This window comes from Giraffa tippelskirchi, chromosome 9 (genome assembly GCF_054371585.1).
Source record: "Giraffa tippelskirchi isolate mGirTip1 chromosome 9, T2T-mGirTip1v1.2.pri, whole genome shotgun sequence".
NCBI lineage: Eukaryota > Metazoa > Chordata > Mammalia > Artiodactyla > Giraffidae > Giraffa > Giraffa tippelskirchi.
In genome coordinates, this window is record NC_137283.1 from 74247345 (window position 1) to 74266000 (window position 18656).

An 18656-nucleotide genomic window follows, 5' to 3' on the forward strand; every position below is an offset into this window, starting at 1 on the left:
ATATCTTTTCCTACCCCCTCACTTATCAATATAGCATCTTTAACCCTAAAGTGAGTCTCCTTTAGCAACATACTGTAGATACTTGGGTTTTTTTTAATCTAACCTTCCACTCAATGTCTTTTGATTGGAGCACTTAGTCCATTGACATTTAAAGTAATTATTGATAAGATGTATTTATTGTCATTTTAAACCTTATTTTCCAGTTGATTTTTCAGTTCTCTTTGTTTCTTTCCTTTTGTGGCTTGATGGTTTTCTCTTGAATTATGCTTGAGCTTCTTTCTTCTTGTGTTGTGAATCTGTTGAATGTTTTTCATTTGTGGTTACTCTGGTTTTGAAGTATGTTAACCCAGAATTATATCTGCTTGCATTAGACTGATAGTTGTATAAGTTCAGGCATATTCTAAAAAAGATCTACAGTCTTTACTTCCTTATTTTGCATTTTGTGATTTTTATATCCTATTTTACATCATGTTTATCTTTTTTTTGTTAATTGTAGTCATTACAATTGTTGCTTTAATAAAATTTTTATTGTTTTAAATCTATGTACTAGTTTCTTTAAGTAACGTTTAATCCTTTTATTAAACTGGCCTATCCTATTGTGGTTTTTACCCTTTCTTACATATTCTTGCTTCTCTTCTATTTAGAGAAGATCCTTCATTATTTTTTAGGATCGACTTAATGCTGTTTTCTTGTAGTTTTTGCTTGTCTGAGGAATTCTTCGTTTCTCATTCTAATTTAAGTGATAATCTTAATGTGGAGAGTATCCTAGGTTGCAAGTTTTCCCCTTTCAGAACTCTGAATATATATTGCAAAATATATATTCTGATTTGCAAATTTTCTGTAGAGAAATCAACCTGTGGGGGTTCCCTTGTAACTGACTCTTTGTTTTTCTTTTCCTTACTTTTGAATCCTCTTTAACTTTTGTCATTTTAATTATGATATGCTTGGCGTGGGTCTATTGGGTTCAACCTATTCAGGACCCTCTCTACTTTCTATACCTGTATACCTGTTTCCTTCTTTAGGTTTGGAAAGTGCTCAGCCATAATTTCTTCAAATACATTTTTGATCCTCTTATTTTGTCCCCTTCTGGGATCCCTGTTGTGTGTAGTTGGCATGCTTTAAATGATTTCACAGCTCTCATACGCTGCTTTCATTTTTTGTTTCCATTTGTCTTTCTGTCTGTTGTCCTGATGGTGTGATCACTTATTTGATCTTCTGCATTATTTAGTCTGCTTTCAGTTCTGTTTTACTCTCAGCAATTGAGTTGTCTAATTTTGATTGTTTCTTCTTTATAGTTTCCATTTCCTTGTTACAGTGACCTGCATTTCTATTGAAAATCTTTCTTAATTCCTTTAGCATTTTTATTACTTTTTTCAACTCAGGATCTAGTATACTGAAGAGGTCTGTTTCATTGATTATTTTTAGGGGATTTTGCTTGTTCTTTTTATTGAGAGTAGTTCCTTTGCTTCTTCATTTTACTTACACTTCTGTGACTCTACAAATTTAGAAGAAATAGTTACTACTGTGGTCTTGAGAGCTGTTTTTATGTGGGAGCATCTCTATATAGACTATGTGAGTCTAATATCTTTGTCTTGAGAGCTGTCTTTGTTATGGATGCCTGTCACATCCTCCCCCAGAGTGTGCTGGCCATTATCCCCTTGATAGAGGTTATGGCTGGTGTTGTGTGGAGATCCTGCAGTGGATGTTGGGCAGGGCCTCCTCTTCTCTCTGTGACTGTCACAGCCTTGTTGAGGATGGGGTCTACTTCCTAGTTGTTGCAGCAGAAGCCCTGAAGTTTGTGTGTGAGAAGGCTCTGCTGCTCTTGAGTTTGTGCTCTTAGCAAGGAGATGAGTGCTGAAGCAAGAGAGGCTCGTATGGTCACAGCAAATGCAGGCACCACCTATGCAGGCATCCAAGGTTCTGCTTAGAAGCAGCCCACATTGCATTCCTTTCTCTGTTTTGTTTGGCCTTGACCTAGTGTAAGGCTGGCCCTGTGGATCAGGGCACTGTGGCTGCAGAAATTGAAGTGGTGGAGCTGCCACCTGAGACCTGAGCTGCCTCTGTGGTAGGGCTCTCCCTGGGCCTGTCCCCCCAGATTCTAGATCCAAGCTTTGTGTGAGGTGGGTGGAACTGGAGCACTCCTGCTGCGAAGGGAACCACTGCAAGCTTCTCCCTAGGGCCTGTCCACTGGAGACATGTGATTCTGTGGATTACGCCCCTCACCTGGTATGCACGCCAACAAAGTCTGCTGCTGTAGGACCCCCTCATCCCCACATGTCCCTGCTGTGAGAGTGCTGATTATGGGCTCAGGTATCAGCCTCTTCCCCATAGTGTGTGTACTCACAAAGCCTGCCAGTGGAGCTGTGCCCTGCCACGAGCAGACTAACAGCGGGCTTTCTAATGGTAAACCCACACCCTGCCATGTGTGTGCCAACAACAGGCTCTGCTCTCCAGCTGTTGCAGTAGAAGCCCTGAAGGTTGCATTTGAGAAGGCCCTTAAGTTTGTGCTCTGTCCCAAGGAGGTGAGTGTCGAAGCAACTGATACCCACGTGGTCACTGTGAACCTGTGCACCGCTTATGCAGGCATCCATGGTTCTGCTCAGAAGCAGTTCAAGTCACATCCTTTTCTCTGCTGTGCTTGTCCCTGGCCTAGCTTACACTAGCCTGGAGGTTAGCTCTGGACTACACTCCTGCCCTCTGGGCTGTTTCTGCACATCTAGATTGAGTCCTTTCCCAGCGTGCACCCACAGAAGCCCAGGTTTCAGCACCTGTACACTCAATATACTAGCAGCTCCACATGAGGTACCTATAAGGTTGGGGAGTGGATTGAGGTGGCAGCCATCAGAGCCAGTTTCTCTCCGTCCTGACAGCCTACGAGCCAGCACAGGCAGACTCCTCATGGGCAGAGTCCAGGCCCCTCCAGATCCTCCATCTGGCCAAATGGGCCTCCCAGCAGTGAAGGGGGCTCCCAAGGTGAGGGGTCATCTGTATGGACGTTTCTTCTTTCACAGCTCCCTCCCAGGGGCACTGGTCCTATTCCAACGCCTTTTTGTTGTCCTACCAGTTGTGTGGGAATCTTTCTTGCAGCTTTGGCTGTGTAAGAGGTCTTCTGCTAGTTTCCAATGACAATTTTACCACATGTAGATGTCTTTTGATGTGTTTTGGAAGATGGTAAGCTTCACATCCTTCTAATTCACTCTCTTAACCTTCCATTTTGGAGTCTCATATCTTAGGTAAGTATGAAAATCAGCTTGTACTCCTTTGGTGTCTGGCTGCTATAGTGCAAAGAGACATCTAAAGGGTGTTACTTGGCAGAAAGATGTCAATTGTATATAGTCCATTGATATAGTCCAATATAATATTTTGGCTGAGGGGCCAAATTTGCTTATCAGGTGAAATGATACAGACAGATTGCATTTTAGTCTTCAAATACAAGTTGCAAATGACTGTGTAATCAGATAACTACATGGAATGATTGAGCACATAACTCAGTTGAAGAAAAATAAGCATGTGATTTAAATAAAATGAGCAAACTTTAAATCGCTGCCAAATAATTTAGGAAATAAACTCCACAAATTATAAAAAATTGAATAATATGCAGTTAAAGCCTCCTCTCAAACAGCTTTTATTCCTATCTTGAAAATCAAATCTTTAGGCACAGAATTCCACTCTAAATTGAATTTGATTATTCCTAAGAAAGTCATTTGTTTGTTTCCTTAGATTTTCCATTTATGAAGAAATATTTGCATTCTAAGTGAGCACTGCAAAGGTTATTTGTGTAAGACAGTATTAACATAGTGTTCTGAATGATATTTTCAAGTACAAAGATAAATATAAATGTTATCAAAGTCACATAGCCTTTGCAAGTCCTGTGCTGCCCTAACGGGAGGACCCTCATCCAGATGCTAGAAGATTTCTTTAAACTTGGCCTTCTATGATCAGGATAGGTCTCAGGAAACTGATGATTTAAATTCTTAATTTATGTCATTAGCTAATATCAACATAAAATTTGAGAGGCCTCAAGCTACACATGATCTTAGTTAAACATCTTTCTTCTTTTCCATTAAGCTTAGTGTCATTCTCAGACCAAATCTTTAACTTAAATGAGAAACCTTAATGGCCTATGAAGAAAATCTATAACTGCAAATCGTATCTAAATATGAAAGCATTACATATTTATGACTAAATGTTTAATAAATGATGAACCATTTAATTGAGAGCAATGCCATTATGTGGACATTATAAACTTTTCTCATAAATCTGTCGCTGAAATATCTCTATTTTATCACTTTCAAATCTTAGAAGCAACTCATATAGGAAAAAGCAATGGGCTTGAATGGGTTTTTGAAGATGTAACAATCAGTTTAAACAGGTAGCTATTTTTACACATTGGGTGATTATAGTTTATTCTTTTACAGTTTTTAGAGTTAGAAGAACTGTCTCTGCTTCCATTAACTTTAAATGTCATGTTAAGAATGTATAATCAAAGCCTTAAGGGGAAAAATTATGAACCATATGGAGGGTGGAGAAAACTGCTTAGGTTAAGTACTGCTTCCAGACTTTTCCAGTGACTATCTGCATGACCTCAGGTTAAGCCCTTCGCTGCTGTGGGTAGAAGCGCCATCTTTAAAATCTGGAGGTTTGCTTAGATCGACTTTGAAGTCACTTTCAGTTCTCAAAATATCCAACAGCTTAAATTCTGGTATAGTCATGATGTACTGTGAGTAGTCAACAGGGTAACATATTTCAGTTATGAATTTTGATTTCAAGAATACTTACAGTTAAGGCTGGTGGTCCTGGCGGTCCCATATCTCCCTAAAGGATGAAAGAAAAGCTGCAATTACCAATAGTCGCTTCTTGCTCACATTATTTACAAATTTTATGAATGGATCAAAGCAATATCTAGATAAATCTGGATGGAAAGAAAAGTAGAATTTTATCTTGATAAAAGTGTCTTCACAATGAAAAATTTATCACATGCTTTTAGCTATCATGATATAAAAATCACCTTGTGCATCTCCATGCTTTCTGCAGCAGCAGAACTTGTTTTGAAAAGCTAAAATAATCTAATTTCTATTCTTTTGTCTACTAAACCCAAATTAGAAAGACTGTCTCTTCAAATATGGTTACTTGCCAATGGAGCAGCTGGGAAGTGTCACAATGACAGATTATATTTCTGACAAAGTTAGTACAGTAATAATAAGTGGGTCAGCAAAAATAATAAGTGGGTCTCCCCACTTCATGCCTTCAGCAGCCCCATTGCCTCTTTTAAAGCTTTGCTGAACTGGTCTTGCACTTGAAAACGCTTGTAAGAGGCTTTGCCTATACTCATGTAGTTTTAAATACTAATGTTGCTTTGCTGACCATTACATGAATACAAATTACCAGGTAGATATATTGAAAAACTATTCACAATCTAAAGAATATTATTAACCTAAATGTTTATTGTTTTTCAATTTATAAATATGTCACCTATATGCTTTATTGTATCCGTGTATGTATTTATTTCTGGGAACTCTTGGTCATTAAGATCAAGCATGAAAGAGAGAGGCAAGACAGAGGTAGGGAATTAAGAGGTACAAACCACTATGCACAAAGTAAATAAGCTACAAGGATATATTGTACAACACAGGGAAGATAGCCAATATTTTACAATAGCTTTAAAAGGAATATAAGATATAAAAATTTTGAATCACTATGCTGATTCAAAATGAATTACTATGCTGATTAGTATACCTGAAAATAATAAAATATTGCAAATTAAACTATACTTCAGTTTTTTTTTTTAAATAAATTTATTTATTTTAGTTGGGGGCTAATTACTTTACAATATTGTAGTAGTTTTTGCCATACATTGACATGAATCAGCCATGGGTTTACATGTGTTCCCCTTCCTGGACCCCCCTCCCACCTCCCTCCCCATCCCATCCCTCTGGGTCATCCCATTGCCCCAGCCCTGAGCATTTGTCTCATGCATCGAACATGGAATGGTGTTCTGTTTCACATATGATAATATACATGTTTCAATGCTATTCTCCCAGAACGTCCCACCCTCACCTTCTCCCTCAGAGTCCATAAGACTGTTCTATGCATCTGTGTCTCTTATTCTGTCTCGCATATAGGGTTATTGTTACCATCTTTCAAATTCCATATATATGCAATAACTGTATTGGTGTTTTTCTTTCTGGCTTACTTCACTCTGTATTATGGGCTCCAGTTTCATCCATCTCAATACAACCGATTCAAATGTATTTTTTTTAATGGCTGAGTAATATTCCATTGTGTATATAAAGATTTCTAAATATACTGAGAATGGAGAACAAAATACAGTACAAAATGCCCATATGTATAATTGTCATCAAACTAGGATCACCCAATGACCTTACTCAAAACAACTCTTGCTTTTACTATGTCATAATTTTCTTGTCAAGATCCCTGCTGATAGACCACTATAAAATGACATGAGAAAATGTGGCAGAAAGAGGGGCATTCAGATTAAGACTGAGATGCACAATTAATCTCTTTCCCCACAAAGGCCACCTGCTTCACCATGGTAGCATCTCAGTGCTACTGGCCAAGTTCCCCAGCGCAGGACATAGCTGTGAATTTGTGATGGAATGAATACTTAATGGTGTTGAGAGAGGGAGAAAAAAAGGAAATCTTATAAACACAAATTACTGTTGACTAGCAATTGTGCCTTTAGTCTCCTCAAACTAATTGAATGAACCAAAAGGCTTTTCTTGTTCAGTTTAAAAAAATTTTAACAAAATTACATTTTGGCTGTTAAACAGTATCAGTTAAAAGTCACTGCATAGGTTCTCAGGGTTTTCTTGAGAAAAGCCTGGGTAAAAACAGTACCTTTTCTCCTTTTGGGCCAGGTGGACCACGAGGACCCAAGTCACCTTTCACACCCTGTACAAAGAACATAACCAATGTGATTTCTATACACAGTTTACAGAAAGATTTAATTTCTAACAAGTTATTAGTCAAAATTTAAAATCATAATTTACTGTACTCCCCAATCCCATTCTTCAGCGAGTAGTATAGAAAAACTGGCACTAAAATGACATACAACATCTGTGCTGTGGTGGGTACAGATACATTAAGTCAGTGAGAGGCCGCAATACTGCATATTAGTGCAACTTTGCTTCCTGCTAAAATTACATTAATTCACCATCTGGGAGAACATCATCTAAAGATCTATATGAGCTTTTAAGTATCCACTTTGGCTTAAAATTGTAGATCTTGTAAATACCTCTGATTTAGCATTGATTTGGCTTTTTTAAAGCTTGCCTCTAAAATTCAAGGTTTAAATCAAGAACATTTTTTTGTTTCTATGGAGAAATCTAATTGTAAGGGGAAAAGGGATGAAGAACATGTTCTTTTCCCATCCCTCATAAAGTTGGAGCTAAAATGCAATGTCTGTCCTGTTTTAAAGCCTGGTTTGTTTCTCTAATTCCAATATCTTTTTTTACCTGGATTTATAAAGACAGCAGTAAAACTATATAAGACATAGCATATCTGATAAACATATTCAGGAGTCTTCTGGACTGCTGGGTGTTTTAGTGGGTATTTGGTTGATCTGATTCAGAATTTGACAGCTGTCAGGAATACCACAATAGGTTTCACTGGAGGAGATCAGCGCTACAGCTGAATGTTTTCAGCGTAAACCGGAAGAAAAGACAGACATGTCCTGTGTGGTAAATAGGAAAAATATTTTTTCTTATCCTTAACACACTGGATGAGGGAAGAACAATAACAGAAAAAAATATTCTGAAGCCACACAATACACAGTAAATCCAGGCATCTTACTGTTTCCAATTGAGGAATCCAGCTCTTGCTGCTCTGACATTTTATGGCGAATAAACAATGCCAAATGCTATCACTTGTAGCTACCCAATATAGAAGCTGATGATGAATTTAAAGGAACAAAAGAAAACCAGATACCTAAAATAATCTTGTTAAAACTTTTTATCTTGTGAAAACTGCAGTCTTCTACTTTAAGAAAAAATTTAATAGATGAAAATATCTAATTGGTTAAAAAAGAAAAAATCAAAACACCTTTGTGGTTGCATAAACTCCTTTGTGGATAAAATTCATAGCTATGCTTTCTTCCTTTATTACCTCTGGGTATTTATAAAACAAAGATGAGTGAAGAATTAAATTATAATTGAAATGTGATAGTCTCTTATTATTTGAAATATCCATCCCTTCCCAAATCAAGCAACACATACTCTGTTTATACATGCCTCTGGAGTAAAACTTGGCACCAACATATTCTGAACACTTGAAGAAAGAAAATGGCCATTTCTGTGAATCAAGTTTATTCTTAGTTCACTCATCCATTTATTCAGTGGACATTTATTGGATACCCTTTGTACAGTCACCACTACAACCATCAGATCTGCACTGCCCAATATGTAGCCCAGGGCCACATGTAGCTTTTCATCCTTGAAACGTGACTGGTCTGAATGGAGATATGTCATGAATGTAAAGTACCATTGGGTTTTCAACATTTGGTACAAAGAAATGAACGCACAGTAGCTCATTAGTAATTTTTATGTTGGTTATGTATTGAAAAGATAACATGCATATAAGATTAAATAAGATATATTATTAAAATTCTTTTCACCTGTTTCTCTTTACTTTCTAAAATGTGGCTATAAGAAAGTATAGCATATTTATATTTGTCTTGAAATTAGATTTAAAATCTATTATATACATGTAATATTATATACATTTCATTTATATTAGATAGTGTTATTGAGAGACATGAAAAAAAGAACAAGAAGTTCAAAAAGACTCTCTCATTAAGCAAACCTGAGTCGGGTTCCTCTGAGCCCTCTCATTGACTAGGCCTCAACCCTGGCCCCTGTCTATCCGTGGCCTGCCTGGACCAGTTTTAGCAAGAATCTTGTTAACTTAGTTTAGAGAGAATCTCCCAGCCTTGATGTCTGTTCTTAGCAATATTCCATTCAACGACCACATCTCTCTATTCCTTGGCTATAAATCCCCACTCATCCTTGTTGTATTCAGAGTTGAGGCCAATCTCTCTTTCCTATTGTAATACTCGTATTGTGATAATCTTGAATAAAAACTCTTCTTTACCATTTTAGGGCTTCTCTGGTGGCTCAGAGAGTAAACAATCCACCTGCAATGCAGGAGACCCAGGTTCGATCCTTGTGTTGGGAAGATCCCCTGGAAAAGGAAATGGCAACCCACTCTAGTATTCTTGCCTCTGGAATTCCATGGACAGAGGAGCCTGGTGGGCTACTGACCGTGGGGTTGCAGAGTCAGACACAACTGAGCGACTAACACTTTCATTACTTTTTCACCATTTTGGTAAGTGTCAGAATAATTTTTCCCTTAAGAAAGTCAGATTTCCTGCTGCAGTGGAATTCATGGTGTAGAGGAGGGTGACTGACAATGGCCAGGTCCACAGGCTGAATGTGCTGAGTCCAGGGCAGTGGGGTGGTGGCTGGACATGGCCTCTGTGTAGAGAGAGCGTTTGTTGTTATACAGGATCCAGCCTTGCACCGATCCTGGGAAACAGTGCTGGGGGAGGGCTAAGAGACCTGCAAGGATAACAGCCCCCGATGGAAGGCGTGTCATGAGCAAGTGCGGAGGTGAGGAGTGGGGCGTGAACTCAAGGGGGGTCAGCGGCCATGGCACATAGAGAACTGTAGGCTGTGGAGAGAAGGCAGGGTTCTGATCTAAGAGCAAGGGGAAGCCATTAAGAGTTTGACAGTGGTTCCCAAAAGAGAGCATTTTGGCTACAACATGAAAATAGATTGCAGGCAGCAAGAGCAGAAGCAGAAAGCGGCTCTCACAGCTTTGCAGGCAAGAGAACAAGATGGCCAGAAGTGGGAATGGAGTTGCAGAAATGCTGGAGGTGGGCCCTGGGAAATGAGGGACCAAGGCTGGTTTGTACTTGGCTTCAGTGACTGGCTAGGAGGCTGGGCTGTTTACTAAGCTGAGAAGTGTACTAAAGAGGAGTCTTTTCTCTTCTTCCTGGTAGAACATCACCGGGGGGGTGGGGTGGTGGAAAACATGAAGAAAGAAATAGCTGAGAAAGACAGTGAATATTCATTTGTGCAACAATTATGGAACATCTATACACATGCAAGACAGAATCCTGTATTACCATGAACAGATGAGTAGGAAGGCATTGTTTTTAATAATGGAAGGAATATGAAACACAATATTCAGGAAAATGATTAACTCTGGAGTGGGCACAGCAGTATATTGAGTTCTGAGTACATTCTGTGATTCATAATCATCATATATGTTACACGTTACAAAAATACTATTTGAAGTATAAACTAATACATTAAAAATTTTCAACACTCCTACCTGACAGACTAACTGTAATTGCAACTTCTGCAGAAGGGACTTACTTGCCGAGGCGTCAAACGAGTACTTGAACTATCCCTGGTTCAGTCATCTATGGTGAGGGACAAGGTGCGGTAATAAAGCAACCAGCCACAGGCAGACGTAAACACTGAGGACTATGATACATGTGCCAGCAGGCGTGAAGGGGGCAGGTCCCAGAGATGCCTCACTCTCCTGGAGATGCTCATGGCTTCAGACATATGGAGTTCAGAAGAGTCAATAAAGGATTCATGCATTTTTATCAAGTAAGTTATTTGAGTTTCCCTATAAAATAGGTATAAGTAATAGTTGTCTTTATGGAAACAATCTAAGTGTCCATCGACAGATGAATGAATAAAGATGTGGTACATAGAGGCGGGGCTAAGATGGCGGAGGAATAGGACGGGGAGACCACTCTCTCCTCCACAAATTTATCGAAAGAACATCTGAACGCTGACCAAACTTCACAAAACTACTTCTGAAGGCTGGCTGAGGACGTCAGGCTTTCACAAAAACTGCGCATTATCTTCAAAAGAGGTAGGAGAAATTATAAAAGATAAAAAGAGAGACAAAAGAGTTAGGGACGGAGACCCGTCCCGGGGAGGGAGTCGTAAAAGAGGAGGAATTTCCAAGCACCAGGAAACCCTCTCACCGGCGGGTGTGGGGGAGGATTTTTTATCTCGGAGGGCAACGTAACTGGGAGGAAAAAATAAATAAAATCCACAGATTACGTGCCTAAAGCAACTCCCAGCAAAGAACCCCAGACGCTCGCATCATCCGCCACCAGCAAGTGGGGGCTGAACGGAGAGGAGCGGGCGGCATTGCCTAGGGTAAGGACCGGGCCCGAGTGCCCCAAGGGCAATCTGAGGGAGCTAACGTGAGATAGTAACCTAAACTGTGGGACAGCGAGAGAGAGAGAACTATCCCGCGAAAAGCCCAACTCTAAGGCACTGCCGGCCCGCTCACAGAACAAAGGACTGAGCGATACCAGAGGAGAGCTAGCCGGCTGCGGACCGCCCCATCCCCCGCCGGACACAGCGGGCAGGCGGGGCCCGCCAGAGCCGGAAAGGGGCAAACTCGGCTCCAGAGAGGGCACCCCCTACCAAACTGCAAACAGGCTCCCAGTTTTTAAGCAAAGACTGCCTGAGATTCTGGAGGGTCGACAGCCGCCGGGAGGGTCGCAGCCAGAGACCAGCTCCCCAGAACCGACACAAAGCACACCGGAGCCGGGCGCGCCCGTAAACCGAGGCGGCGACCAGGGAGGTGATAAGCCGCACCGCCCCAACAGGGGACAGCGCCCTCGCCAAACTCCTGGCCGCCTGGGCAGCTCCGACCGGGAACGGCACAAGCCGCGGGCAAAACCGAGTCTGCGCCTTTGTGGAGTAACCGGGAGCCTGAACCTGAGCGGCTTAGACCTGGGAAGTGCACGCAGCTCAGGGCCCGCTCCCCGGCCGAGTAACCTGAAGCCTGAGCAGGGTAGACGGGGAAAGCACACACGCCGTGAGCAGGGGCGAACCCAGTGCGGCCGAGACACTGCGAGCTTACCACACACACGCCAGAATTGCAGTGTTCCTTCCTCCCCACAGCACGATTGAACAAGCGAACCTAAAGAGATCACCTCCACCGCTTTGTTGCAGGGCGGAAATTAGATACTGAAGAGATCTCCAAACAGAAGCCAAATAAACAGAGGGAAGTGCTTTGGAAGGGACAGGCCAACAGATTAAGATCCCTGTAGTTAATACCGACTGCATTAAAAAGGACCTATAGATCTTGAAAAGTATAAGCAGGAATAAGGATCTATCTAAAACTGAGCAGATCCCACACTGCTCACAACAGCTCCAGAGAAAGTCCGGGATATATATATTTTTTACTATTATCATTATTTTTTTTTTTTAATTAAAAAAATTTTTTTTCTCTTCTTTCCTTTTTCTTCAAGTCCTCTATTACACCTTTAACTTTCATTTTCATAACCCACTATTAACTTGCAAAAAAAAAAAACCCCTATTTTTGAAGCAAACTACATACATATATCTTATACCTTTTGTGTTTTCTTTTTTTTAATGTTTTTTTCCTGTTCTACATTTTTTTACTGTTTCTTTTTTTACTGTTTTACTGTTTTTTTTCTTTTTACACTGTTCCCTTTTTTCTTTTCTTTTTTGTTTTTTTTTAGATTGTAAGTTTTATAAGAGTCTAACCTCTACTCTAGATTTTTAATCTTTGTTTTACATATTTGATATCAACTTTGTACATTTAAGAACCCAATCTTTAGGACCCATTTTTACTCAGGAGTGTGATCACTGGCCTGATCACTCTCTCCCCCTATTGATGCTCTTTCTTCTCCCCCAGGGAACCTCTATCTCCCACCCTCCTCCTTCTCTTCTCAACCCAATTCTGTGAATCTCTGAGGGTGTTCTGGGTACCGGAGAACACTTCAGGAACAGGATACTGCCCAGATCTCTCTCTCCCCTCTTAATTCCTCCCTTTCTACTCATGCTCACCTCTGTTACCTTCCTCCCCCCTCTCTATGTATCTCTGTGAATCACTCTGAGGGTTCCAAACTGTGGAAAGCACAGAGGGAAGTGCTTACTGGCTAGATTGCTCTCTCCACATTTGAATTCCCCTCTTCCCCTCCTGGTCACCTCAACCCACCCCCCCCCACCTCATCTCTCCATGTAACTCAGTGAACCTTTCTGGGTATCCCTCACTGTGGAGAATCTTTTCACCATTAACCTAAAAGTTTTATTATTGAGGCTGTATGGAAGGAGAAGTCTTGAGGCTACTGCAAGAATAAGACTGAAAGCCAGGGGAAACATTAATTAATAAGAGACCATCCAATAGCCTCCATAAATTCACTGAAACCAAGCTCCACCCAAGAGATAATAAGTTCCAGAGCAAGACATACCACGCAAATTCTCCAGCAACGCAGGAACATAGACCTGAGCGTCAATATACAGGCTGCCCAGAGGCACACCAAATCCATAGACATCTCAAAAATTAATACTGGTCACTCCATTACACTCTAGAGGGCAGAAATCCAGCTCCACCCACCAGAACACCGACACAAGCTCCCCCAACCAGGAAACCTTGACAAGCCACCTGTCCAACCCCAACCGCAGTGAGGAACCTCCACAACAAAGAGGAACTTCATACTACCAGAATACAGAAGGGCCACGCCTAACACAGCAATCTAAACAAGATGAAAAGGCAGAGAAATACTCAGCATGTAAAGGAAAATGAGAAATGCCCACAAAGCCAAACAAAAGAGGAGGAGATAGGGAATCTATCCGAAAAAGAATTTAGAATAAGGATAATAAAAATGATCCAAAATCTTGAAAGCAAAATGGAGTTACAGATAAATAGCCTGGAGACAAAGATTGAGAAGATGCAAGAAATGTTTATCAAGGACTTAGAAGAAATAAAAAGGAATCAATATAGAATGAATAATGAAATAAAGGAGATAAAAGACACTCTGGAGGGAACCAACAGTAGAATAACGGAGGCAGAAGATAGGATAAGTGAGGTAGAAGATAGAATGATGGAAATAAACGAAGCAGAGAGGAAAAAAGAAAAAAGAATCAAAAGAAATGAGGAAAACCTCCGGGACCTCTGGGACAATATGAAACGCCCCAACATTCGAATCATAGGAGTCCCAGAAGAAGAAGATAAAAGGAAAGGCCATGAAAAAATACTCGAGGAGATAATAGTTGAGAATTTCCCTAAATTGAGGAAAGAAATAGTCACAGAAGTCCAAGAAACCCAGAGAGTTCCAAACAGGATAAACCCAAGGCGAAACACCCCAAGACACATATTAATCAAATTAACAAAGATCAAACACAAAGAACAAATATTAAAAGCAGCAAGGGAAAAACAACAAATAACACACAAGGGGATCCCCATAAGGATAACAGCTGATCTTTCAATAGAAACCCTTCAGGCTAGAAGGGAATGGCAGGACATACTTAAAGTAATGAAAGAGAATAATCTACAACCCAGATTACTGTACCCAGCAAGGATCTCATTCAGATATGAAGGAGAATTCAAAAGCTTTACAGACAAGCAAGAGCTGAGGGAATTCAGCACCACCAAACCAGCTCTCCAGCAAATGCTAAAGGATCTTCTCTAAACAGGAAACACAGAAAGGATGTTTCAACACGAACTCAAAACAACAAAGTAAATGGCAACGGGATCATACTTATCAATAATTACCTTAAATGTAAATGGGTTGAATGCCCCAACCAAAAGACAAAGGGTTGCTGAATGGATACAAAAACAAGACCCCTATATATGCTGTCTACAAGAGACCCACCTCAAAACTAGAGACACACACAGGCTGAAAGTGAAAGGATGGAAAAACATATTCCATGCAAACGGAGACCAAAAGAAAGCAGGAGTCGCAATACTCATTTCAGATAAAATAGACTTTAAAATAAAGGATGTGAAAAGGGACAAAGAAGGACACTACATAAAGATCAAAGGATCAATTCAAGAAGAAGACGTAACAATCATAAATATATATGCACCCAACATAGGAGCACCACAATATATAAGGCAAATACTAACAAGTATGAAAGGGGAAATTAACAATAACACAATAATAGTGGGAGACTTTAATACTCCACTCACGCATATGGATAGATCAACTAAACAGAAAATTAACAAGGAAACACAAACTTTAAATGATACAATAGACAAATTAGATTTAATTGATATTTACAGGAGTTTCCACCCCAAAACAATCAATTTTACCTTTTTCTCAAGTGCACATGGAACTTTCTCCAGGATAGATCACATCCTGGGCCATAAATCTAGCCTTGGTAAATTCAAAAAAATTGAAATCATCCCAGCCATCTTCTCTGACCACAATGCAGTAAGATTAGACCTCAATTACAGGAAAAAAACTATTAAAAGTTCCAACATATGGAGGCTAAACAACACGCTTCTGAATAACCAACAAATCACAGAAGAAATCAAAAAAGAAAAAATTATGCATGGAAACGAATGAAAATGAAAACACAACAACCCAAAACCTATGGGACACGCTAAAAGCAATACTAAGGGGAAGGTTCATAGCAATACAGGCGTACCTCAAGAAACAAGAAAAAAATCAAATAAATCAACTAACTCTACACCTAAAGCAACTAGAGAAGGAAGAAATGAAAAACCCCAGGGTCAGTAGAAGGAAAGAAATCTTAAAAATTAGGGCAGAAATAAATGCAAAAGAAACAAAAGAGACCATAGCAAAAATCAACAAAACTAAAAGCTGGTTTTTCGAGAAGATAAACAAAATTGATAAGCCATTAGCCAGACTCATCAAGAAACAAAGGGAGAAGAATCAGATCAACAAAATTAGAAATGAAAATGGAGAGATCACAACAGACTCCACAGAAATACAAAGGATCATAAGAGACTACTACCAACAGCTATATGCCAATAAAATGGACAACTTGGAAGAAATGGACAAATTCTTAGAAAAGTATAACTTTCCAAAACTGAACCAGGAAGAAATAGAAGATCTTAACAGACCCATCACAAGCACGGAAATCGAAACTGTAATCAGAAATCTTCCAGCAAACAAAAGCCCAGGACCAGACGGCTTCACAGCGGAATTCTACCAAAAATTTAGAGAAGAGCTAACACCTATCCTACTCAAACTCTTCCAGAAAATTGCAGAAGATGGTAAACTTCCAAACTCATTCTATGAGGCCACCATCACCCTAATTCCAAAACTAGACAAAGATGTCACAAAAAAGGAAAACTACAGGCCAATATCACTGATGAACATAGATGCAAAAATCCTTAATAAAATTCTAGCAAACAGAATCCAACATCATATTAAAAAGATCATACATCATGACCAAGTGGGCTTTATCCCAGGAATGCAAGGTTTTTTTAACATCCGCAAATCAACCAATGTAATACACCACATTAACAAATTGAAAGAAAAAAACCATATGGTTATCTCAATAGATGCAGAAAAAGCCTTTGACAAAATTCAGCATCCATTTATGATTAAAGCCCTCCAGAAAGCAGGAATAGAAGGAACATATCTCAACATAATAAAAGCTATATATGACAAACCCACAGCAAACATTATCCTCAATGGTGAAAAATTGAAAGCATTTCCCCTAAAGTCAGGAACAAGGCAAGGATGCCCACTTTCACCACTACTATTCAACATAGTTTTGGAAGTTTTGGCCACAGCAATCAGAGCGGAAAAAGAAATAAAAGGAATACAGATAGGAAAAGAAGAAGTAAAACTCTCACTGTTTGCAGATGACATGATCCTCTACATAGAAAACCCTAAAGACTCTACTAGAAAATTACTAGAGTTGATCAATGAATATAGTAAAGTTGCAGGATATAAAATTAACACACAGAAATCCCTTGCATTCCTATACTCCAATAATGAGAAAACAGAAAGAGAAATTAAGGAAACAATACCATTCACCATTGCATCAAAAAGAATAAAATACTTAGGAATATATCTACCTAAAGAAACAAAAGACTTATATATAGAAAACTATAAAACACTGATGAAAGAAATCAAAGAGGACACAAACAGATGGAGAAATATACCGTGTTCATGGATTGGAAGAATTAATATAGTGAAAATGAGTATTCTACCCAAAGCAATCTACAGATTCAATGCAATCCCTATCAAGCTACCAATGGTATTTTTCACAGAACTAGAACAAATCATCTCACAATTTGTATGGAAATACAAGAAACCTCGAATAGCCAAAGCAATCTTGAGGAAGAAGAATGGAACTGGAGGAATCAACCTGCCTGACTTCAGGCTGTACTACAAAGCCACAGTCATCAAGACAGTATGGTACTGGCACAAAGATAGAAATATAGATCAATGGAACAAAATAGAAAGCCCAGAGATAAACCCACGCACATATGGACACCTTATCTTCGACAAAGGAGGCAAGAATATACAATGGAGAAAAGACAATCTCTTTAACAAGTGGTGCTGGGAAAACTGGTCAACCACTTGTAAAAGAATGAAACTAGAACACTTCCTAACACCGTACACAAAAATAAACTCAAAATGGATTAAAGATCTAAACGTAAGACCAGAAACAATAAAACTCCTAGAGGAAAACATAGGCAAAACACTCTCCGACATAAATCACAGCAGGATCCTCCATGACCCACCTCCCAGAATATTGGAAATAAAAGCAAAAATAAACAAATGGGACCTAATTAAAATTAAAAGCTTTTGCACAACAAAGGAAACTATAAACAAGGTGAAAAGACAGCCTTCAGAATGGGAGAAAATAATAGCAAATGAAGCAACAGACAAACAATTAATCTCAAAAATATACAAGCAACTTCTGCAGCTGAATTCCCGAAAAATAAACGACCCAATCAAAAAATGGGCCAAAGAACTAAACAGACATTTCTCCAAAGAAGACATACAGATGGCTAACAAACACATGAAAAGATGCTCAACATCACTCATTATTAGAGAAATGCAAATCAAAACCACAATGAGGTATCATTTCACACCAGTCAGAATGGCTGCTATCCAAAAGTCTACAAGCAATAAATGCTGGAGAGGGTGTGGAGAAAAGGGAACCCTCTTACACTGTTGGTGGGAATGCAAACTAGTACAGCCACTATGGAGAAGAGTGTGGAGATTCCTTAAAAAACTGGGAATAGAACTGCCATATGACCCAGCAATCCCACTGCTGGGCATATACACCGAGGAAACCAGAATTGAAAGAGACGCGTGTACCCCAATGTTCATCGCAGCATTGTTTACAATAGCAAGGACATGGAAGCAACCTAGATGTCCATCAGCAGATGAATGGATAAGGAAGCTGTGGTACATATACACAATGGAATATTACTCAGCCATTAAAAAAAATACATTTGAACCGGTTCTACTGAGATGGATGAAACTGGAGCCCATTATACAGAGTGAAGTAAGCCAGAAAGAAAAACAACAATACAGTATACTAATGCATATATATGGAATTTGAAAGATGGTAACGATAACCCTATATGCGAGACAGAATAAGAGACACAGATGCATGGAACAATTTTATGGACTCTGAGGGAGAAGGTGAGGGTGGGACGTTCTGGGAGAATGGCATTGAGACATGTGTATTGTCATATGTGAAACAGAGCACCATTCCATGTTCGATGCATGTGACAAGGGCTCAGGGCCGGGGCAATGGGATGATCCAGAAGGATGGGAGGGGGAGGGAGGTGGGTGGGGGGTCCGGGAAGGGGAACACATGTAAACCCATGGCTGATTCATGTCAATGTATGGC

The 18656-nt window shown here is 39.7% G+C and overlaps 1 protein-coding gene across 3 annotated transcripts in view; it reads right to left on the reverse strand.

Annotated features, from left to right (window-relative positions):
• COL19A1 (collagen type XIX alpha 1 chain) overlaps positions 1 to 18656 on the reverse strand; it is a 441848-nt gene that overhangs the window by 233808 nt on the left and 189384 nt on the right. For 2 of the 3 annotated variants that reach the window (XM_081529388.1, XM_081529391.1), the window contains exons 12-13: positions 6859 to 6912; positions 4780 to 4815 (exon numbers count right to left, since the gene is read on the reverse strand). In XM_081529388.1, the coding sequence (XP_081385514.1) occupies positions 4780 to 4815; positions 6859 to 6912 (90 nt within the window). Of the gene's footprint in view, positions 1 to 4779; positions 4816 to 6858; positions 6913 to 10815; positions 10818 to 12681; positions 12702 to 18656 lie in introns of all 3 variants that reach the window. The other variant, XM_081529389.1, reaches the window with a different exon arrangement.